Below are 24,325 nucleotides of genomic sequence, written 5' to 3'. Positions count from 1 at the left end.
ATATATATATATATATATATATATATATATATATATATAAATACACAGATGATTATATAGCAGACATACTATTTTATAGTTTGCTCTTTATTTTATTTTGGAGACTTTTATTGTGCACTGGTACTAAGGTTTGAGATCGGCCTAAACATTGTCCCTTAGCTTTTTGTCTCAAGATTGGCCCTCTACCACTTGAGCCACAACTTGAAGACTTTGATTTTCAATATATAAAAAGCTTCCAGCTGGGCACCAGTGGTTCATGCCTATAATCCTAGCTGCTTGGAAGACTAAGATGAGAAAGATTGTAGTTCAAGACCCCCTTGTTAGAGTATATTAGACTTTGCCAGAAAACCAACCAGACATCTAGGTACAAAGAAAAAACAAAAGGTTTATTGCCAGTAAAGGGACTGGCAAGACCCCTTCTCACAAGAGAGGAAGGAGAAGTGCTGGCTATTGTCTGAGGTGACCTACATAACCTACTGAGGCTAGGAAGGGCTAGAAGGGGCTAGGAGGCAGAGACCCTGGTGTGGACATGTGGGCCAGAGGTTTCATCATGGAAGACTAGGATTTATGGCTGCTGCCCAAGTGGTAGATAAGGGGCCCTGCAGCTGCCCAGACCCAAAGGTCACTCTAAGGGGCTCTTGCTGCTTTATATGGTGGTAGCTGCCCCAGTGGAGTGCCATCACAAAGCAGGGGGTGGGGAAAGAGGGGAGTGGAGGCTGGTTGTTTACTTCTTTTACTAAATGGGCTTAGTGTTGCCTAGGAAGGGAGCATGCTAAGCTGTGGAAGGGGGAAGGAGTGTGCTAAGCTATGGGAAGGGAGCTCATTGGGCTAACACCACTTCTCAAATTTTTATGCATCTGTTGTTCCAAGCTATGTGGGAAGGTGAAATTGGGAGTTTCAGAAAGATAGCAATTCCAGGCTTGCCTAGATAGAAGGTTCTGAGAAACTCCATCTCCATGAAGGGAAGCTGAATGTACTAGTGTGTGTCTATGATCTCAGCAATGGCAAGAAGCCTAAAGTAAGCAGATTAGAGCTCAAGCATTTTCCTAGGTGGAAAGTGAGAATTAATCTCAAAAAACTCCATCAAAATACAAGGCTAATTGTAATCAAAACAGCTTGGTACTGGCACAAGAACAGACCTCAGGACCAATGGAATAGAACTGAAAACACAGAAATGAACCCACAGACGTATAGCCACCTAATCTTTGGTAAAGGAGCTAAAAAAAAAGTAGAGTGGAAGAAGGACAGCCTATTCAGTAAATTGTGCTGGCAAAATTGGTTAAATACCTATAGAAAACTAAAGCCAGATCCTTATATATCACCCTGCACCAAAATCAACTCCAATGGATCGAAGACCTCAAAGTCAAAATAGACACCCTGAAAACATTACAGGAAGGAATAGGAGAAACTCTTAGGGCTCCTTGGCACAGGCTGAAATTTTCTTAATAAAGACCCAGAAACATGACAAATCAAAGAAAGGTTGGACAAATGGGATTGCATGAAGCTGCAGAGCTTCTGCATGGCAAAGAGCATAGCTAAGATCAATAGAAAGCCCACGGATTGGGAGAAGATCTTCACTAGCCATATAACGGACAAGGGTCTCATATCTAAAATATACCTGGAACTCAAAAAATTAAATCCCCTAACAATAAATCCTCAAAGAAACAACTGTGGGATAAATGAGTGGGCTAAAGACTTAAAGAGAAACTTCTCTGAAGAGGAAATTAGAATGGCCAATAGACACATGAAGAAATGCTCAACTTCTCTAGCCATAAAAGAAATGCAAATCAAGATAACATTGAGATTCTACCTCACCCCAGTTAGAATGGCTATAATCAAGAAATCTAATAACAACAGATGCTGGAGGGGATGTGGCCAAAAGGTAACCCTACTGCATTGTTGGTGGGACTGTAAACTTGTTCAACCACTTTGGAAAGCAGTATGGAGGTTCCTCAAAAGACTCCACATAGAGTTCCCCTATGACCCAGCTTTTGGGCATTTACCCAAACGATCACAAACAAGGCTATACTAACGCTATCAGCACAACCATGTTTATTGCAGCATTATTTACCATAGCTAAGATCTGGAACCAACCCAGATGCCCCTCAGTAGATGAATGGATCAAGAAATGTGGAATTCTATGCCTTCATCAGAAAGAATGGCATTGCCCTATTAGTTAGGAAAGGGAGAAACTTAGGTCCCATGCTTTCCCTTATTTGCAATAGCTAGTGCAAGCCTAGGACAAGTAGAAAAGGTCAAAAGCTATGTACATATGACCATATAAGATGATGTTAAGTGAAATGAACCCCAAGACAGGGACACAAGTGTTTCTTTTCTTTCTTGCTATTGTTTTTAACATATTTAAAATGTACTATATGATTTTTTTGTTTCTCTTGTATATTCTTTCCCCATGGTATAACCCCTGTTTTCACTGTATTTGATGTCAGTGTATTGCATCTTGTATATACATTTTTCTAATTTGGGGAGGGGAAGGGAAATAACAAAATGCTGAAATAAGGATATAGGTTGAACTATTGTAACAATGAAATGTACAAAACACTACATTGAAAATGAACTTTACAACTTGGTGGGGGTAGGGAGGAGTTGGGAAGGTGGGGAGGGAAGGGATGGTAGGGGAAAAACAAAGGTGGAGGTAACAATGCTCTGTAGGAAATGTACTCAGTACCTTATACATGTAACTGTAACCCCTCTGTACAGTATTTTTATAATAAAAAACAAAAAATACAAGGCTAGGTGTGTGGTTCAAGTGGTAGAGAGGTAGTACAACAAAGTGTGAGGCTCTGAGTTCAAAATCTAGTAATTGACAAAGAAATCCTTCCCTGTTGCTATTTTACTACTATGTATCAGAAAACATATATGTTTAGAATATATATGTATATTTAGAACATATATACTCTAAATCAATATGGTGGCTTTGAATTATTTGGTATTATACAAGATTGAGTAGTTGGTTTCACATACTCATCAGTTTGTATATGTAGAATGGGATTTGTATAGACCTGAAACAAATTTCAATAAATCCTAATAGCAAGGAATTTTATTTTGGTTTAGGTCTTGCCAAAAAAGCAACCCTGATGGAACCAAAACTGAGCATTTTGGGAGATCAAGTGGTGATCCAAGCTGGCGGAACATTTGACATTACCTGCAGGTAATAGTGTCAAGGCCAATCATCACATCCTGGTTAAAAGACTCATAGTAGGAAGTTCAAAACATTGATTTTTTTTTGTTCATACCATACAATATTTAATTTCTTTTCCAATTGTACAAAATAGATTCTGGTGGGTCAGGTATACTTCTTGGGGTAGCGCAAGTAATTTTGTAAGTACTTTTCTTTCGGACTCTCATCTTTTTCTCATCATTTTCTTTCAGGCATCTGAGGAAGTTAGTTTGAGTCATATAATATTTAATATACCCAATGTCTTCACCAGTATTCTTGAAGAGAAAGTTGCCGTTAATTATTTGTTTTTAATAATGTTGCAAAATGTGTGATACTGTAGTCTTAATCTGGTCAAAGTTGCATTTAATGGAACTCTCTTTTGAATAGTACTTATTTCTTTAATGTCTACATTGTTACTTTTCCTGTATATGTGCATGTGCATAGCTAAAAGAACAAGTCCACATTTTCAGAAATCTTGTGTGTGTGTGTGTGTGTGTGTGTGTGTGCATGTGTGTACACACGGGTGTGCCAGTCCTCATACTTGAACTCAGGACCTGGGTACCACCCCTGAGCTTTTGTATTCAAGGCTAGCACTCTACCGTTAGAGCCACAGCTCCACTTCTGGCACTTTGGTAGTTAATTGGAGATGAGTCTCTTGGACTTTCCTGCCCCAGCTTGCTTAGCACAGTGATCCTTAGATCTCAGTCCCTTGAGTAGTGTGGATTACAGGTATGAGTCACAAGCACCTGGCATTTTTGAAATCTTTAAAGAACTTTTAAAGGGTTTTCTATCTCTTTCCATTCGTACTCTTTCTCTTGATGAATTAGTAGAAAATGGTAGATCTAGAAGAAAGAGGAAAATTCAGCTATAAATAATCAATTAGAATTTCACATTATAACAGTAGCTGTGGTTGTATGAGAGATTATGTAGGCTAGAGTTAGATATAGGAATCAGTCACAAAAATTAGATGGGACCTTAAACTACAAACCCAGATGACAATAGTAAGGGAGAATGTTAGGATCATAATCTGGAGGAGATCCTGTACTTAAGGTCAGAGGGAATGCAAAGGGGAGTTAGGACAGTGCATAGAAAATGGAGGGAGAAACAGGAAAAATTATTAAAGTGTGGGGATCAGTTGGAGTATGAGGAAAGAGGAAGATGTAGGTCAGGAGTGAAGAGGATTGAAGTTAATCACACACATTCTAAGAGCATAATGAAACCCATCATGGAGACTGATAGAGGTTAAGGACATATAATAGAGAGGGTACACTTGTTTAAAAGACACAGTGGTGGGCTGGGAAGGTGGCTCAGTGGTAGAGTGCTAGCCTCACATGCATGAGGCCCTGGGTTCAATTCCTCAGTACCACATAAACAGAAAAAGCCAGAAGTGGCACTCTGGCTCAAGTGGTAGAGCACTAGCCTTGAGCTAAAGTGCTCAGGGACAGTGCCCAGGCCCAGAGTTCAAGATCCATGACTGAAAAAAAATAAATAAATAAAAGACAGTATATATATTGTGTGTACTGTAATTTGTGGAATTATGATCAAACTCTCTTGCACTGTTAATAATATGCTAATAAAAACAAGAGTATTCAAATTTTGTGGTACATACAGGTGTAGGTGCTCAATGAATACATATTGGATTTTATCAAACTGAAAAAGAACAGATTCTCACTACTTCTTAAAATAGACTGTGTGGCAGTATATCAGTAAGGATTAGGTTGGGATACATGGAATAGAAAGCTCAAAGTAACTGACTTTTAGATACAGGGTTTAATTATTTCAGGAGTAAAGCTTAGAAAGTAGGTATGGGGGCCTGTATGGCATTTCTATGAAGTCATTAGAAATTCAGCTGTCCAGAAGATTACACTTCAGGATATAGAAAAGATAATTGAACATTCATATACAGTACATATCTTTAATATTTGTCATACTCTAATTATGTAAACAGCCCAGATGCTCAAAAATGTAAGAATAACATGTTATTTGCAAGGAAATGGATGAACTTGAACAAAATTATGCTAAGTGAAGTAATTCAGGCTCATACGCTGAAGTTAGATCAAAATTATAAACACAAGAGCTGGGCACCTGTGGCTCACTCACATCTGTAATCCTAGCTACTCAAGAGGCTGAGATCTGAGGATCATGTTTCAAAGCCAGCCCAGGCAAGAAAGTCCATGAGACTCTTATCTCCAATAAACCATTAGAAAACCAGAAGTGGTGCTGTGGCTCAAGTGGCAGAGCACTAGCCTTGAGCTGAAGAGCTGAGGGACCGTTCCCAGGCCCAGAATTCAATACCTATGACTGACAAAAAAAATACATACAGGGTCATTTCATATACATACAAAGAAATTACAGTATTATATACAAAGGACGATTCCAATGGTGCGAGTTTTCTGAACAACTGATTTACAGTTTAAGAAGTGCCAGAAAGCAGGAACATGTTTTGCCAGAAGAGGTGGGGCTTAAGGGGGAGGGGCAGACAAATGGAGAGAGGAAGGATGGACAAATATAGTCATAATATTCAATGTACATATATGAAAATGGAACCAGGTAACTTGAAGGGATGGCTGGGTTTGGGAGAGATGGAGGAGAAAGATAGGATGGGTGACATTAATAATGATGTATTGTGTTCACCAGAAAAGAAATAATGATGTATTGTACTCGTAAGGTGACATATCCAATTAAAAACAAACAAAAAAATTCAGACTTGTTCTGTAGCATAACTGTTTTCTTTTACTAATGACTACTATTATGCAGTCTTCCTATGTACCCAAGGCTGGATTGAAAACTTGTGATCATCCTGCCTCAGCTTCTCAAGTACCAGGATTTTAGGCTTGTGCTATCATTCTAAAAAGAATTTTTGAATACTCATTACCTATCATACTTAACTGATCACATATGCCTTTTTTTCCTTATTTGTTCATATATACATTTTCTCATTTATTTGTTATGTGGAAAATAGCCTATTAATACAGGCAAATTATAATTTCTTCTCTTAGTGTTAAACTAAATTATTTTTATTTATTTAATTTTTTTATTGTAATTGTTATGGTGATGTGCAGAGATGTAACAGATATTATATGTCAGGTAAAGAGTACATTTCTTTTTTCCCTTCTCCTCCTTCTCCTCCTCTTCCTCCTCCTTTTCTTTTTTGCTGGTCCTGGAGCTTGAACTCAGCCTGGGCACTGTCCCTGAGCCTCTTTGTGCTCAAGGCTAGCACACTACCACTTGAGCCACAGCTCCACTTCCAGCTTTTTTTCTGAGTAGTTTATTGGAGATAAGAGTCTCACTGACTTTCCTGCCCAGGCTGGCTTGGAACCGTAATCCTCAGATCTCAGCCTTCTGAGTAGCTAGGATTACAGGTGTAAATCAACAGCACCAGGCTTAAGAGTACATTTCTTTTTGTATAATGTCACTCTTTCCCCTGTTCTCTCCCAGTTTTTCCTTCCCATTTCCCACCTATAAGTTGTATAGTTAATTTTCAACATAGTGTCCAGTGAATACCATTGCGACATTTGTTCACCTGTTATTATATTTCTGTGCCTCCCCTTACACTCCCAAAGACATATAAACAAACAGAACAAAAAGAAAAGAGAACAAAAACAGCAAAAAGAAAAAAAGCCTCTTGTTTCCATTTCCTGGAGTTCATTTGGATAAGTATTATTTTCGGTGATCAGATGAACATGGCATTGTGCCTTTCTGTTCCTCTCCTAAGAGTATCCTCCTTTGGTCTCACTGTGCGTGAATGCCTAGAGACCTGTATACTTTATTATTATCTTTTTTTGTCGGTCGTGGGGCTTGAACTCAGGGTTTGGGCACATCCCTCAGCTCTTCAGCTCAAGGTGAGCACTCTACCGTTTGAGCCACAGCACCACTTCTGGTTTTCTAGTGGTTTATTGGACATAAATGTCTCACAGACTTTCTTGCCCAGGCTGGCTTTGAACCAAGATCCTCAGATCTCAGCCTCCTGAGTAGTGAGGATTACAGGCGTGAGCCACTGGCTCCTGGCATAATTTATTATATCTGACATTGAGGTCTTTGATGCACTTTGGGTCAATACTTGTGCATGGTAGCAGAGATCCTCTTTTAGATTTCTCTTTATGGATGCCCAGTTTTTCCAACACCAATTATTGAAGAGGCTATTTTTTCTACTGTATATCTTTGGCTCCTTTATCAAATACCAGAGAACTGTAAGTATATGGTTTTATTTCTGGGTCTTCTAGTCTGTTCCATTCATTTCCAGGTCTATTTTTGTGTCAATACCAAGCTGTTTTTATTATTATAGCTCTGTAGTAGGGCTTGAGGTCTGGGATTGTGATACTACAAGCATTGTTGTTTTTTTTTTTGACTAAAATTGCTTTGACTATTCTAGGTCTTTTGTTGTTCCATATGAATTTTGGATTATCTCCATAAAGAACACCATTGGGATTTTGTTGAAGATTGTATTAAATATGTAGATAATTTTTGGCAGTATGGCAATTTTTATAATGTTAATTCCACCTATCCATGAACATGGAAGGTCTTTCCTATTCCCTGATGTCATCTTTGATTTCTTCAAATTTTTATAGTTTTTACTATAAAGGTCTTTTGCTTGTTTGGCAAAGTTTATTCTTAGATAATTTATTTTTTTGAGGCCATTGCAAATGGAGTTGTTTTCCTGATTTCCCTTAAAATAAATTATTAATTTAATGTGTTTCTGCTGTAGGAGAAAAATATTTTGGTTGATGGTAGGAAAGCCCATGCATGCATACTGGGTAAGATGTAATCTCTACTTTCAGGAAATCACTTCACAGTTGAATAAGAGACATAGCCACCTTCAAAACAGTTGCTGAAGGCAAGAACTCAGAAGTAGAAATTTCAGGCTATATTTGGAATGAAGAATGTTTATGAAAAAGAAATGACCTCATCAAAGTCTTAGAAATTATTATCAAAGGCAGACACCTGCCTGTGGCTCACACCTAGCTACTCAGAAAGTTGAGGATTGAGGTTCAAAGCCATTCCAGGCAGGAAAGTCCATGTGAGACTCACCTTTTTTTTTTTTTTGTCGGTCGTGGGGCTTGAAATCTGGGCCTGGGCGCTGTCCCTGTGCTCTTCAGCTCAAGGCGAGCACTGTACCACTTGAGCCACAGCGCCACTTCCAGTTCTCTAGTGGTTTATTGAAGATAAGAGTCTCATGGATGTTCCTGCCCGGGCTGGCTTTGAACTGCGATCCTCAGATCTCAGCCTACTGAGTAGCTAGGATTACAGGCGTGAGCCACTGGCACCTGGCTGAGACTCTTATCTTGAATTAACCAGCAATAAAATGATGTACAAGACACTATGTTGAAAAAGAACTTTACAACTTTGTGGTGAAGAGGGAGGAGTTGAAGAGGTGGGGAGGGATGTGATGGTAGGGGAGAAACAAAGGAGAGGGTAATAATGCTCCCTAGGAAATGGGACTTATTACCTTGCTCATGTAATTGTTTTACATGTACCCCTCTGTACAGTATCTTTACACTAAAAAAATGTATTAATAAAAAACAAACCTGGGGGCTGGGAAGTTGCCTCAGTGGTAGAGCACTTGCCTTGCATGCTTGAGGCCCTGGGTTCGATTCCTCAGCACCACATAAGCAAAAAGAAAAAAAGCTGGAAGTGGCACTGTGGTTCAAGTGGTAGAGCGCTAGCCTCGAGCTGAAGAGCTGAGGGACAGCGCCCAGGCCCAGAGTTCAGGCCCCACGACTGGACCCCCCCCCACCAAAAAAATACAGCAAAAACAAACCTGGAAGTAGATGTGCAGCTCAAGTGGTAAAGTGCCAGTCTTCAGTAAATAAGCTAAAGGACAATGCCCAGGCCCTGAGTTCAAACCCCAGTACCATCACACAAACACACAAGAAAGAACTTGTATTATTCATCTTTCAAAGAATTTCATATGCTTGGTATATTTTAGACCCACATCAATCCCATGGTTTGGGCTATAACACATTGTTACCTTTGTGAATTCATTCAACAGTGTTTATTTAGGATCTGATACTGTAGTTGGAGAGACAGATAATAAATGTAATGAATAGGAAAGTTGTATGTATGGTATATTAGAAGATGGTAAGTGCAGTGAAGAAAGTAGCAGAGTATGGTAATGGAGAATGAAGAGAAAGTCTTAAAATGCTTGTTCAGAGTAGAAGTGTCCTTTGTACAGAGAGGTAATGGGAATGAATGATGGAGCCAAATGGGTTTCTGGAAGGTGAACATTCTGGAGAAAAGGAATAGAAAAAATGCAAAAACTATGAGTAAGATTTGGATATGATCTAGGAACAGAAAGAATGATGACATGGCTGGAATAAAATAATTGACAAGAAGAAAGGAGATTAAGCTGAAGAGTTAGCAGGATTGTGTAGATTGTGGTGAAGATTTTACATTTATCCTGAATATCATGGGAAGTTATTGGAAGAATTATAATAGGAGAATATTTGACCTGAAACATCCTTTCAAAGACTCTGGCAGCTACAAGAGTGAAGAGAGATTATATGAGCAAGTCAGCAGCCTACTATGGTGATTCAGGATGAGAGATGAAGGGAACTCTGACAAAAAATCCAACAATAAAGGAGATAATATGTGCTTTGGTAGGACCCACAAGATTTAATGATAGATTGAAGTATAGTATGAATAATAAGATTCAAGGATGAAAGGATGATCCCCATCATTGATAATGATGACGATCACAAGTAGCTATCATTTTGGGGTACTTACATTATACCATTCTTGATTCTTTGTAAAATTCTTATTTTACATAGGTTGATTGACTAAATCAAAATAATTTTTTTTTTTGGGTCCGGTCGTGGGGCCTGAACTCTGGGCCTGGGTGCTATCCCTCAGCTCTTCAGCTCAAGGCTAGCGCTCTACTACTTGAGCCACAGCGCCACTTCTGGCTTTTTTCTTTTTGCTTATGTGGTGCTGAGGAATCGAACCCAGGACCTCAGGCATGCAAGGCAAGCACTCTACCACTGAGCCACCTTCCCAGGCTCCAAAATAACTTTTTTAGTGGGTCCTGTGGCTTGAACTCAGCCTGGGCACTGTCCCTGAGCTTTTTTTGCTCAAAGCCAGCACTGTACCAGTTGAGGCACAGTGCCACTTTCAGTTTTTTTGAGTAGTTTATTGGAGTTGAGTCTCTTTGATAAAGCATGTTTGCACAGATTTTTTGCCTAAACAATGGAACAATAAAGTTATGAATATTAAATAATTCCTTACATTGAAGCAAATATTGTCCAAGATTTCATTGGTGATATGAGATGACTTTAAGGGAAAAAGGAGTTGTGTGAATTTCCCAAATTCAGTTAGGATTCTGTGATAGAAATCAAAGTATCAGATGAGGGCTTGAATTGATTGATTCTAGGCCCAGCAATTTTATAAGTAATGCAGCTAATTTTTGTAGGTCTTATAAGCTAGTTGTAAAAAAAAAATAAGATACAATTTGTAGTAAAGCCAAAAATATTTGCATGACCCTTTTTTTTTGTCAGTTGTAGGGCTTGAACTCAGGGATTGGGCACTGTCCCTGAGCTTCTTTTGCTCAAAGCTAGCGAATTACCACTTGAACCACAGCACCACTTCCAGCTTTTTCTGTTTATGTGGCATTGAGGAATAGAACCCAGGGCTTCGTGCATGCTAGGCAAGCACTTTACCACTAAGCCACATTCCCAGCCCTGTATGACCCTTTAAAGGAAATCTTTTATATATTCCTAAGCTAAAATGCCGTCTGCTTATTTATTTCCCTGTTTCTGAGCACAAGGCAAACCATGTGTACTATTCCTGGGTGAGGATTTCATAGATCAGATTGGGTTCCACTGGAGCATTTCTTTTTCTTTTTCTTTTTTTGTCAGTCATGGGGCTTGAACTCTGGGCCTGGGTGCTGTCCGTCAGCTCTTCAGCTCAAGGCTAGCGCTCTACCACTTGAGCCACAGTGTCACTTCTGGCTTTTTTCTTTTTGCTTATGTGGTGCTGAGGAATAGAACCCAGGGCCTCATGCATGCAAGGCAAGTGTGCTACCACTGAGCCACCTTCCCAGCCCCAGGCAAGGCTCTTTACTTCTTATGTCTTAGTATTCTCACTTCTCAAGTGCAAACAAAATGAGGAAATACCTTAGAAACCATATAATTCAGTATTTCTTTATACTTTTAGGAGTTTATTGTCCCAAATTCTTTTTTTTTTTTTTGGTCGGTCGTGGGGCTTGAACTCTGGGCCTGGGCAGTGTCCTTCAGCTCTTCAACTCAAGGCGAGTGCTCTACCACTTGAGCTACAGCACCACTTCCGGTTTTCTGGTGGTTTATTGGAGATAGGAGTCTCACGGTCTCTCCTGCCCGGGCTGGCTTTGAACCGCGATCCTCAGATCTCAGCCTCCTGAGTAGCTAGGATTACAGGCGTGAGCCACCAGAGCCCGGCTATTGTCCCAAATTCTAAATCCTGTCTATTTATGGAAAGAGCTGGCCTGGAGGTGAAGAGTAAGGTAAAGAGAACTTGCAGTAGAGGGGAGAGAAAAAGACCCCACTCTTGTCTTTGGAGCTTACCTATACTTCAGATGTTTCTCAAGCCCATAGATGAACATTCTAATCCTAATGATCAATTCTTTCAAGCTATCTATTATAGTGCTCCATATTAAAAAGTGAGAGTACTACCAGACCTGGCTTAGCATGATTTCTTTTGTATTTTTTTCAGAGGATTGGCTGCCATGACCTGGAGATGGAGTACTGGACCTGCAACTGATCGAGCCCGCATCTTGGAGCATCCCTGCTCTGATAACCCCCTTTTCACTTGCAACCAGCTCACCATCTTCCGCACAGAAGCTGGGGACACTGGTTACTTCACATGTAGCTACAAGGATGTTGCTGACACCAAGGATCCTAATGGCAAGGCCAGTGTCTATGTGTATGTCAAAGGTGAGTGTGTACTTGTTACCTTAGGACTGAAAGATACAGCATTTTTCTGGAAGTCCTATATATTATTTTATGCACAATAATGCATGTGTTATATATACTACATATTAATGTTATGTATAACACATCCTATATAATGTATAATGATATATGGATATCTATATATGTTGTATATATATGTGTTATATAATAATATACTTATGTATGATACTGTGCCATGTATTTAAATAGAAATATATATATATTATATGCATATTTAAATATATATATTATAGATATAATACCTTGGAAGAAGTTGGAATGTTTTATATGGTAAACAAAGGAGACCATAAAGGACAATAAAGAAGAACCACATTTTTTGCTGTGTGTGTGGTGTGTGTGTATGTGTGTGTGTGTGTGTGTGTGTGTGTGTGTGTTGGTCATGGGCCTGGGCTCTGTCCCTGAGACTTTTTACTCAAGGCTAGCAATCTAACACTGAGCCATGGCATCACTTCCAGTTTTGGGGTGGTTAATTGGTGATCAAAGTCTCATCGATTCACAGACTTTCCTGCCCTGGCTGGCTTTGAATCATGATCCTCAGATCTCAGCTTTCTGAGTCAGGTGTGAGCCACTGGTGCCTGGCTCATTTTATGTTGTTTGACTTCTGTTAATAATGTCCATTTGTGCCTTTACAGTCTCATGTTTTGTAGAGGGGAAGTTTTCCCTGGGGGGAAAATAGACAAAAATATGAGTTAGGTCCCAGTTTCTTTTAATAATGATAACAAATATGTATCTCCTTCTTATTATGTGTCAGGCAGTATACCAAGTTCTTTTATAAAAATGATTTTAATAATCTTTTAAGTAGTTGTACAAAGGAGTGCCATTTAACAAAACAGTTTATGAATACAATGCATCACGATCAGTGTCACCACCTTCAACATTGTCACCCTACTTTGCCAAGTTCTTTATAAATACTAACACATTTACTTCTGATTAAAGCCTTTTGAAGTATGTGCTAATATCATTCATTTTTAGATGAGAAAATAGGCATACAGAGGTTAAATAATTTACCTAAGATTACACAGTTGTCAGGTGACAGGGGCAGGTGTTGTAAGGTGAATTCAATAGTGAGATACAAAGAAGCCACTTTCTGAGAGGTCAAATCAGGAGTCTTTATTAAAAGGCCGGCAACTACATGGTAGACTCCTGTCTCAAAGACCAGCAAGCCAGCAAATACACTCAACAGTATTAGGAAATTGAGCCATGAAGGCCAGAGAGGAAAGGACAAAAACACTATTAACAAACCAATTCGGCTCCAGTGGAAAGCTGAAGTGATAGAAGAGCCAGGAAACAGGAGACAGGACACAAACATGGAGACAAGTGGCATGGCTAATGGTGCCTGAGCTGGCCGGGACTAAATAAGGTCAGGTCAGGGGGTAGGGTCACAGGAACCTGGAGTCCCAGGCACTAGACTGACAGGTTTAGTAACCTATCAGCAAAGTGCTGGCTCTTGCCTCCAGGGATTCAGGCATGCCCATCACCTGGGAGGTGGGGGCTTCACCTTACTCCACCATGAAGATAAGATGCCAGACCTATGTGGCCAAGATGGGGCCAGCCAGACCTGATCTCCTTACTTAACAGGATTCAAATCCAGGCATTCTGCTTCCATGGTTTTGTTCATATGGACTACTGTGCTGACATTTGCCCCACTTCTAAATACTTCAGTTATTTTTACTTCATTTAGTCTTCACAATCTTTTAGCACTGTTAATATACTTTATGAATGGCAAATCTCAGGCACAGAGAATTCAAGTAACCTGTTTCAAGTCACAGTGCTTTGAAGTAGTTGTATCAGGATTTGAATCAAGGCAATCTAGCATTAGTGATGCTTTTAATCAAGTATTGCAAAGTACATAAGCTGTTAAACTCTTCTGGGGCTGGAAGATCCTTTCAGCCCAAACTCTCTATTGAACAGATAGGAAAAGAGCTCCACTTTAGCTGGTACATTTTCTTCCCCCTCTTATTTCCCAGAAACAAACTGGCAGTATAGAATATAGACTTGTTTTCCTCAAATTGCTTTCTTCTAGGAGATTTGAGGGTCCTTATCCCTTAATCAGTCCTTCCATGGACATTTGAGCAGTTGCCAGTGGTATGTGTGAAGGAGGGGCTGGGAAGGGACTTGTGGAACCATTGGTGATCTTGCTCCACCTCTAGCTGATAAAGAAGTTCTTTTAACATTCAGGTCTCCCTTCCAGAACCTTGATGCCTTGGGACCATCATTTGGGGCCTTGGATTATTGTTCCTTTTGTATTCTACTTTCCTCTTTGAAGCACAGTTTGTGCCTCTTAGGGACTTTTTTTTTTATAATTCCCCAGACATTAGTTCTCTCTCTGAGCCATGTTCTTACTTCCTTATAACTGGCAGCACAAATCTCCATAAATCAGTAAGCATGGATCAGCAAAAGATCCAAATTTTAGCTTACAGACCTTTTGAGCTTTAAGAGACACAGATTAAGCAAGTGTAAGGGAAATTAAGATTAAAATGGAAATAACCCTAGCTAGTAAATCTGTCTTCTAGTCCTACCTCCACTGTTTTTTCTCTGAGTGACTATGTACAAATATATCTGATTCTAGAAAGTTCTGTGAAGAATGTCATTAGTATTTCTATAAGGATTTCATTAACTGTGTAGATTCCTTTGGGTAGTAGGGAAATTTTAACAATACTGATTTTTCCAATCCATAAGCATGTGATATTTTACTAATTTTTATGTCTCTTCAATTTCTTTCATCAATGCTTTTTAATTTTTTTTTTTGGTTGGTCATGGGGCTTGAACTCTCGACTTTCCTGCCTGGGCAGGCTTTGAACCACAATCCTCAGATCTCAGCCTCCTGATTAGCTAGGATTACAGGCGTGAGCCACCTGCGCCTGGCTGCTTTTAAATTTTTTTTTTTTTACCATTTGATTAAGTTCCTACTTAAGTTTTTATAACTTATGAATAGGATTGTTTTCTTATTTTCTATTTAATATAATTTATTATTAAAATGTAACAATATATACTAATATAGAAATATACTGATTCTTATATGCTGATTACATGTCTGGAAATTTGGCTGAATTTATGTATTACTTCTAGTAGTTGGGTTTTTTTTGTCGAGTTTTTGGAGTTTTCTCTAGAAAAGATCATGTCATCTGTAGTGGCAGTTGGACTCTTTACCCCCCCCATTAGTAAATTAGTATGTTTGTTATTACTCTTGCCTAATTTTCTGAACCAGAATTTCTAGAAATATGTAGAATAAAACTGACAAAGTATTCAAAGATATGAAACAGGAATCACCCAGCTTTTTCTTTTTTTGCAGTTTGCATACTATTCAGCCTTTATTATATATTATACCTAATTTGTTCACCTTTTTATCTTGAAACTGTACCAAGAGACTTACATATCCATTGAGATGATTATATTGTGTCTGTCCTTTGAAATGTAACATTCTGTGGTGTATCATATTGTTTGTTTGCTTTTGTTAAACTATAATTGCGTCTCTGAGATGAATCTAACTCTATTATATTGAATATTTTTGAATGTGGTGTGGGTTTGTTTTGGTAATATTCTGTTGAGAATTTTTGCATTTATGTTCCTCAAGGATATAGGCTGTTATTTTCTTTTTGTTGATGTTGAGTCTTATCCACTTTTATTACAGGGTAATGATGACCTTTGTTGTTGTTGCTCACCAGGCTTGAACTCTGGGCCTGGGTGCTGTCCCTGTGCTCTTCAGTTCAAGGCGAGCACTCTACCTCTTGAGCCACAGAGCCACTTCCCGTTTTATAGTGGTTTATTGGAGATAGAGTTTTACAGCCTTTCCTGCCCGAGCTGGCTTTGAACCGTGATCCTCAGATCTCAGCCTCCTGAGTAGCTAGGATTACAGCTAGCCACTGGTGCCTGGCTCCCATTACCTTCTCCCAAGACCTTCATTCCTCTTTACTGGTCTCTTTCCCTTCTCAAATAGTCCACCTCGTGTATTTTTTTAAAATATAAAATCTGCATATGAAGCTGGGTGCCAGTGGTTCATGCCTGTAAGCCTACCTACTCTGGAGGCTGAGATCTGAAGATCGGGGTTCAAAGCCACCCTGAGCAGGAATGTCTATAAGACATTTTTAAAATGTTTTTTATTGTAAAAATACTGTACAGAGGGTAATGAGTACATTTCCTACTGAACATTGTTACCTCCTCCTTTGTTTTTCCCCTACCATCCTTTCCCTCCCTACCTCCACAACTCCTCCCCCCTCCCAAGTCATAAAGTTCATTTTCAACATAGTGTCTTGTACACTATGTTGTTACAATGGGTCAACCTATATCCTTATTTCAGCATTTTGTTATTTCCCTTCCCCTTCCTAAATTAGAAAAATGTAAGATGCAAGGCATCGACATCAAATACAGTGAAAACTCTCATCTCCAATTAACCACCACAAAACTGGAAGTGGTGCTGTGACTCAAAGTGGTAGAGCACTAGCTTTGAGCAAAAGAGCTCAGGGACAGCATCCAGATCCTAAGTTCAAGCCCCACAACCAACAGACTAAAAAAAGAGTCTGCATATGAGACAGAATGTATAATATTTGTCTTTGTGGGTTTGGTTTATTTTACTTAACATGTTGATTTCTAGTTCCACTTGTTTTAGAAAAAATATGACTTCCTTATTTTTATGGATAATTGTGTCTCCTTTTCCTTCTCCTTTTGTTTTCCAGTACTGTTTGAATTCTGGGGAGCCTGGAGCTTGTTTGTCTTCCTTGCTCATAGCTCTACACTTGATTCAATGGCTTCAGCCTGGCTTTTGGCTAGTTAATTAGAGATAGTCTCCCATTTTTCTGCTTCTGCTAGTCTTGAACTGTGTGATTCTCATGTCTTGGTCCCTTGAGTAGCTAAGATGACAGGCATGAGCCACAAGCACTATTTTATCCATTCAATTGTTGATGGATACTTTGGTTGATTCTATAACTTGGCTATTTGTAAATAATGCTGAGTAAACATGAGATTGCAGTAAACATAAGATGATTTTGATGCCTTTGGGTATACACATTGGAGTGGTTCAACTGGATTATATAATAGTTCATTCTATTTTCTATTTTCCTTTTTTAAAAATCCATTCCACTGGTGTGAGTTGATATCCCATTGTGGTTTTTATTTGCATTTTCCTGAAATGTACCTTTTTGTATGTTTATTGGCCATTTATATATATTCTTTTTTGGCCATGTATTCTTATGTGTTCTTTTAAGACATGTTTGTTCAGCCGGGCGCTGGTGGCTCACGCCTGTAATCCTAGCTACTCAGGAGGCTGAGATCTGAGGATCGTGGTTCAAAGCCAGCCGGGCAGGAAAGACCATGAGACTCCTATCTCCAATAAACCGGAAGTGGCGCTGTAGCTCAAGTGGCAGAGCGCTAGCCTTGAGCTGAAGGGCTGAGGGACAGCGCTCAGGCCCAGAGTTCAAGCCCCACGACCGACAAAAAAAAAAAAAAGAAATATTTGTTCAGGTCTTTGCAAATCTTAAATTGGTTTGTTGTTATTGTTACTGAATTTTCTGAGTTTCTTATATATTTTGGATATTAGCATCCTATCAGATAAATTTGTAGTAGATATTTTTCTTTTCTTTCTTTCTTTTTTTTTGGTCGGTCGTGGGGCTTGAACTCTGGGCTTGGGTGCTGTCCCTGCACTCTTCAGCTCAAGGTGAGTGCTTTACCGCTTGAGCCACAGCACCACTTCCAGTTTATTCTACATAAGAGTCTCATGGACTTTCCTGCCCAGGCTGGCTTAGAAACACGATCCTCAGATCTCAGCCTCCTGAGTAACTAGGATTACAAGTGTGAGGCACCAGCACCCAGCTGCAAATATTTTTCTTTTCTTTTCTTTTCGTTTGGGGGGGTGTCTGGTCGTGGGGCTTGAACTCTGGGCCTGGGCGCTGTCCCTCAGCTCTTCAGCTCAAGGCTAGCGCTCTACCACTTGAACCACAGTGCCACTTACAGCTTTTTTTCTTTTTGCTTATGTGGTGCTGAGGAATCAAATCCAGGGCCTCATACATGCAAGACAAGCACTCTACCACTGAGCCACCTTCCCAGCCCCTGCAAATATTTTTCTTAATGAGTAAATTGCTCTTTCATTTTGTTGACTATTTCCTTAGTTATGAAGAAACTTTTTAGTTTGATGCAGTTGTTTGCTTAATTTTTTTGCTTTTTTCTCATGTCTTACATTTACATTATTGCCAAGTCCAGTGTCAAAAAGGTTTTCTTCTATTTTTCCTTTCAGGAGTTTTAAGTTTGTTTGCATTTAAGTCTGAGTTAATTTTTATTTATGATGTAAAATAGGGATCTAGGTTCTTTTTTTTTTTTTCCCGGTCAGTCATGCGGTCTGAACTCTGGGCCTGGATGCTGTCCCTCAGCTCTTCAGCTCAAGGTTAGCGCTCTACCACGTGAGCCACAATGCCACTTGTTTTTTTTTTTCCTGCTTATGTGGTGCTGAGGAATCGAACCCAGGGCCTCATGCATTCAAGGCAAGCCCTCTACCACTGAGCCACTTTCCCAGCCCATAGGTTCATTCTTTTTTTTTTTTTGCAGGTCATGGTGCCTGAACTCTGGGCCTGGGCACTGTCCCTCAGCTCTTCAGCTCAAGGCTAGCGCTCTACCAATGGAGCCATAACGCCATTTCCAGCTTTTTCTGTTTATGTGGTGCTGAGGAATCGAACCCAGGGCCTCATGCTTTCAAGGCATGCACTCTACCGCTGAGCTACTTTCCCAGCCCTAGGTTCATTCTTTTACACGTGAAATATCCATTTGTCCCAACAGTACTTACTGAAACAATGATCCTTTTCCTATTGTACGTTTAGTGTCCTTTTGGAAACGTAGTTAACAATGTAAGTTTGGGTGCATTCTGCCCTCTGTTTCACTTCCCTGGTTATATGTGTGTTTTATGCCACTATTGAAATCAGAAAGTCTGATGTCTCCAACTTTGTTTTTTTATCTTAAGATTACTTTTGCCACTCAACTTTTTTTCTAGTTTCATACACATTTTATAACTTTTTTAGTTTTAGTAAAATGGTATTAAAAATTTTGATAAACATTACATTTAATCCAGTGATTCAAAACAATGAATTTTATATTGCTTTGCAATATGGACATTTTTTTTTGGTGCCTGTCCTAAGGCTTGAAATCAGGACCTCATTGCTTCTACCACTTTGAGCCATAGCGCCACTTCTGGCTTTTTTTGGTGGTTAATTGGAGATAAGAGTCTCATAGACTTTCTTGCCAGAATAGCTTCAAACCCCAATCCTCAGATCTTAGACTCCTGAATAACTAGGATTATAGACGTGAGCCACCAATACCCAGCTTGGACACTAGCAATATTATTCTTCCAATCCATGAATATAGGACAACTTTCTTTTTTTTGTATCTTTAGTTTCTTATATCACTCTTTTATAAATTTTGGTATGCAGTAGATCTTTCATTTTGGCCATAAGCGAGATTTATTTAAAAATAAAAATAAACAAGTACAATTAATTTTATTAATGTTACATCCAATATATGAGTACAACATGTAGCCAATGTAAACATATTAATGAAATAATATATATTCTTTTTGTCTATAATTATTTTACATTTACAGCAAATCTCAATTCATACTAGCGATGTTTCAAATGCTTAATTAGTCACATATGACTAATAGCTACTATACTAAATGGTGTAATTTTAGGATCTGAAACAAAAGCTCCCTTTAAAGGACAGAGCTAAAGGTTTTAGTGAATATATTTTCTACTTGCATTATCTTTTAGCAAAAATTTCTGAAAGAACAACGTTTTGCATAGGATGGGACGAGCAGAGAGGAAGCAGTAGAGGAATTACTATGAGATTAAAATCTTTAGGTAGGGGCTGGGAAGGTGGCTCAGTGGTAGAGCGCTTGCCTTGCATGCCTGAGGCCCTGGGTTCGATTCCTCAGCACCACATAAAGAAAAAAGCCCGAAGTGGTACTGTGGCTCAAGTAGTAGAGCGTTGGCCTTGAGCTGAAGACCTGAGAGACAGAGCCCAGGCCCAGAGTTCAGGCCCCATGACTGGACCCCCCCCCAAAAAATTTAAAAAAGTCTTTAGGTATGTTACAGTGTCATACAATATTACAGCAATAAAATAACACCTGTTGTTTGTACATCCAGCTCAAGCACTAGTTGAAAATATTTTCCAAGAATGTTAAGTCCCTGGGGGAGTTTCAAGGTGATCCAAGAGACATCTCCTGAATTGCCCAGGTCTTCTGATGAATAAATAATTTCTAAAGTGCAGCCAGGCTGCACCTAGAGCAAGCTGTAAAAAAAAATTTAGGTAATGAGGAGTTAATGACATCATCCCTGAGTTTAGACTGCATTTTTTTCCCCTTAGCTCTTGGTATATAGTTCTCCCTAGCTTTTTCCTGTGTTCTCCTTCCTAGTACAAGACAACCTAGATAACCAAAATCTAGGTTCATATCACAAAGATAAAAATAGATTTCACCCCAAACAGCCCCCCCCTCTACTTTGAATGTCTTTTAACTCTGCTTTCTGATAAAGATCTTGGAAAGAGGACACACGTTGTATACTTACCTCCACACCTTTTCCTTTGTAGGCTTGACCTCTGTCCCAAGGCCTCAAGTCATTATAAACCTCTGTCTCACACTTTCCTGTCCATCAAGAACTTGGCAAGAGCAAAATAGCCTTGTAGTAGGACAAGCCCCTGTTTACCCAGAATAAGAATGCACTCCTTCAATAGCCCTGGACTAGCCCTAGCTCCAGATTAGAGAAGAATGGAGACTCACAGAAGCTAAGCACATCACTTGCTGGTATCTTCTCAGTGTTTGAGCAAATCAAGGATAGGTTTTTGCATGTGAGCATGAATTGTCCTGGCTGGTTTAATCTGAAGATGAACTGGCTAAGTGTCATATGAGGAGCTTATGATTCCAAGAATTATCAGGTATCAGGACTAGCAGAATCAGAATATTTCAAAGCACAAGTAGAAGAACATGAAGCTCAGGGAGGAAAAAGACTTGTTCAAGGTCACAAGCAGTCAATATTACATCAGGAACAAGTAAAACCCCAAACTCCAGACCCTGGGACTTAAAAAATGGCTGGTCCAGCCAGGTACTGGTGGCTTACACTTATAAATCCTAGCTACTCAGGAGGCTAAGAATTGAGGATCATGGTTCAAAGATAGCCCTGGCAGGAAAGTCCATGAGACTCTTGTCTATAATTAACCATCAGAAAATTGGAAGTGAAGCTGTTGCTCAAACTATGAAGTGCTAACCTTGAGGGAAAAGAGCTCAGAGACAGCACTCAGGCCCAAGGACTCAACCAAAAAAAATGACTGTTCATGTACAATGCTGAGTGGACACATTATGGGTCAATTTTTGCCTGGTTTTGTAGAGAAATAGATACTATCACCTTGTGGTTGTTAAAGTTACTATAGTTGATCTGATCAGATAGAGGACTAAGATTCACTTGAATCATTTGCTTCTTTAGCTTTTTAAAAGATCTTTTAAAATTCTTGAATATGGACTTGCTAGGCTGAAATGAGAAATTCCATGAAAATCCCGCAATGAGTGGAACTCATTATCAGAAACTCCACAAGTTGCCGGGCGCCAGTGGCTCAGGCCTGTAATCCTAGCTACTCAGGAGGCTGAGTTCTGAGGATCACGGTTCAAGGCCAGCCCAGGCAGGAAAGTCCGTGAGACTCTTATCTCCAATAAGACCACTAGAAAACCAGAAGTGGTGCTGTGGCTCAAGCGGTAGAGTGCTCACCTTGAGCTGAAGAGCTGAGGGACAGCGCCCAGGCCCAGAGTTCAAGCCTCAGGACCAACAAAAAATAAAAAGAAAAAAAGAAACTCCACAAGTCTGTTTTTCTAACTGATTCATATACCTAAGTAAAATCTCTAAGACTCAATTTCTTCAGCTATAAATTGTTAGTCAAATGGTACAAAGTTTAACTTGTATGTCAAACAAATTCTGGGGATATAATGTACAGCATATCTTATATGACTTGTTAATTCATTTTACTATATACAGTGCATATGTACATGAATACATGTATATATATATATATTCATATCTTGTGTCCTGAGCATGTAAATCTACTTAACAATTACATATTTAAACATTTTAAATTTATTATAGTAGTATCTTTAATAACTTATTATAGTAGTCTGTTTATTATAATTTTATTTCATTTTAATTAATTATAATATTATTTATTATAATAGTGTCTGTAATCCTGAATTTTATAAGTGATAATGAAGATGATAAATGTTTTTTGCCTAATGCATCTTGTCACATGATAGGAGTTTTACAGTTTGTCAAATCAATATTTATTCAGTTTCTATTATTATGAATCTCTTGAATCCAGTTCTCCTGAAACACAACTTAGTGGTTTTATTACTCTATCTCACTAGTTATCATATACTACTTTCTGCACTATTTTGTCTCTTATTCATGGTTCCAGCTCTTTTCTGTACCTCTTGAAGGAGGAGGAACTTTTTTTTTTTGAGGAGGAACTTTTTTGTAGCTTTCCCATATGCATTCTTATTTTTCAATACTGAAAATCTCTTTCAGATATGTAATTTGTTTTATGGGTAAAACCATTCTCTAGACCAAACTGGGGAAAAAACCAGAAGCAGTATTACTGTTAGCCATTCTTTGCCATCTTATGAGGGAAGCAAAGTTAGTCTCAGATGTGAGAGTTTTGGAGGAGGCTTAAGGAGGGAATATCCTATGTTTAAATTAGACTATTGAAGGTCAAATGGTTGTAGTCCATTCCAAGAGATAGCTCCTGACCACAGATAGAAAAATGGATGGAGTTTGAGAGAAATGAGAGGGTAGAAATAGAGCCATAAATATGTTCTTCAGTTGAAGCTATAGGAAGGAGCTAGATATTGCTGAGGGAGAAAGCTTATGTAAAGAAAAGTGGAGAGGGCTGGGAAGGTGGCTCAGTGGTAGAGCGCTTGCCTTGCATGCTTGAGGCCCTGGGTTCGATTCCTCAGCACCACGTAAGCAAAAAAAAAGCTGGAAGTGGCGCTCTGGCTTAAGTGGTAGAGCACTAGCCTTGAGCTGAAGAGCTGAGGGATAGTGCCCAGGCCCAGAGTTCAGGCCCCACAACCGGACCCCCCCCAAAAAAAAGAAAAGTGGAGAATTGAAGTATGAACATATATTAGAGTAGAAAATAAATTATAGACGACATAAAGGAATTTAACTTTTTAAGTTGTCTTAGGCAACCCTGAGAAATGATAAAGCTCAGACTAATTCTGGATCCAGTCTAAGAGGGGAAAGTGAGATTATAGGAAAATAGTGCATTCTGGGTCTTTTTTCGAAAAGTCAACCCTTTTCTCAGATTGATATTCTCCTTATTTACTGTATGAGAAGTAATAATAGTACATGTACCCATATACATTTATTGTGGGAAGGTAAAGTGTTCAATTTGTATATATTCATGTTTATTCAAATACATTTTTATTTATTAAATGGCAGTAAAAATATGATTTGGGCATGTATGGGAGATACAATAATAAATAAGTAATTATCCTTGCCATACAAAGATCATATATCTAGTCTGTTAATCACAGCATTAACATAAGTGATTGTGATACAATCATTAACCTTAGAGAACCTGTATGATTTTAAAACACATTACATGGAAAAAAAGACATTTTTGATACTAGATTGGAAACATTCCCAAAGTACCATGATATGAAAGAGATATTTAACTTGTTACATTTGGTGGCAATCAAATGACCTTTATTGTTTGTACCGATTTTTATGCAAAGATGTCTTTTCTGGTTCTTCTGGGAATAGCCTTCCCTAGCAGTTATGAAACATGGGTTTAGATTTTGGCCATCTCCCATGCTGTATCCTTTTTCTTCTCTGAGTATTCATTTTATCTTAAAGAAAATGAAAAATTGATAGAATGATTTTAAAGGTGCTGGTATGCATAAAAATGATGAATTTTTATCCTGGTAATAACTGTAAACCTAGCTTCCTTTCTTACCCCCATAGATGACAGCCAGACCTTTGTAGAGACCTATGATGACATACCAAAGGTGATCACTGTGCTTACTGAAACCCAAGAGGTGCTTGTACCATGTCGTGTCACATCTCCTGACATTGATGTTAAGCTTCATCTGGTAAGTTTCAATGTTAAAGTCTCAGAAAGAGGACTGTCACTATCTAGTATATAAAATATAAAGATAGCAGGAAAGAATGTTTCACTACCATGTCTGGTAATA

The 24,325-nt window shown here is 38.9% G+C and overlaps 1 protein-coding gene across 1 annotated transcript in view; it reads left to right on the top strand.

Annotated features, from left to right (window-relative positions):
• LOC105999329 (vascular endothelial growth factor receptor kdr-like) overlaps nucleotides 1-24,325 on the top strand; it is a 181,953-nt gene that overhangs the window by 33,676 nt on the left and 123,952 nt on the right. The window contains exons 3-5 of the mRNA XM_013034308.1: nucleotides 3,073-3,169; nucleotides 11,861-12,081; nucleotides 24,096-24,223. Coding sequence (XP_012889762.1) covers nucleotides 3,073-3,169; nucleotides 11,861-12,081; nucleotides 24,096-24,223 — 446 coding nt within the window. The remainder of the gene's footprint in view (nucleotides 1-3,072; nucleotides 3,170-11,860; nucleotides 12,082-24,095; nucleotides 24,224-24,325) is intronic.

This window comes from Dipodomys ordii, unplaced genomic scaffold (assembly GCF_000151885.1).
Source record: "Dipodomys ordii isolate 6190 unplaced genomic scaffold, Dord_2.0 Scaffold187, whole genome shotgun sequence".
NCBI classification, from domain to species: Eukaryota; Metazoa; Chordata; class Mammalia; order Rodentia; family Heteromyidae; genus Dipodomys; species Dipodomys ordii.
The sequence above is the reverse complement of the archived record's forward strand: the minus strand, read 5'-3'. Positions and strand labels throughout refer to the sequence as shown.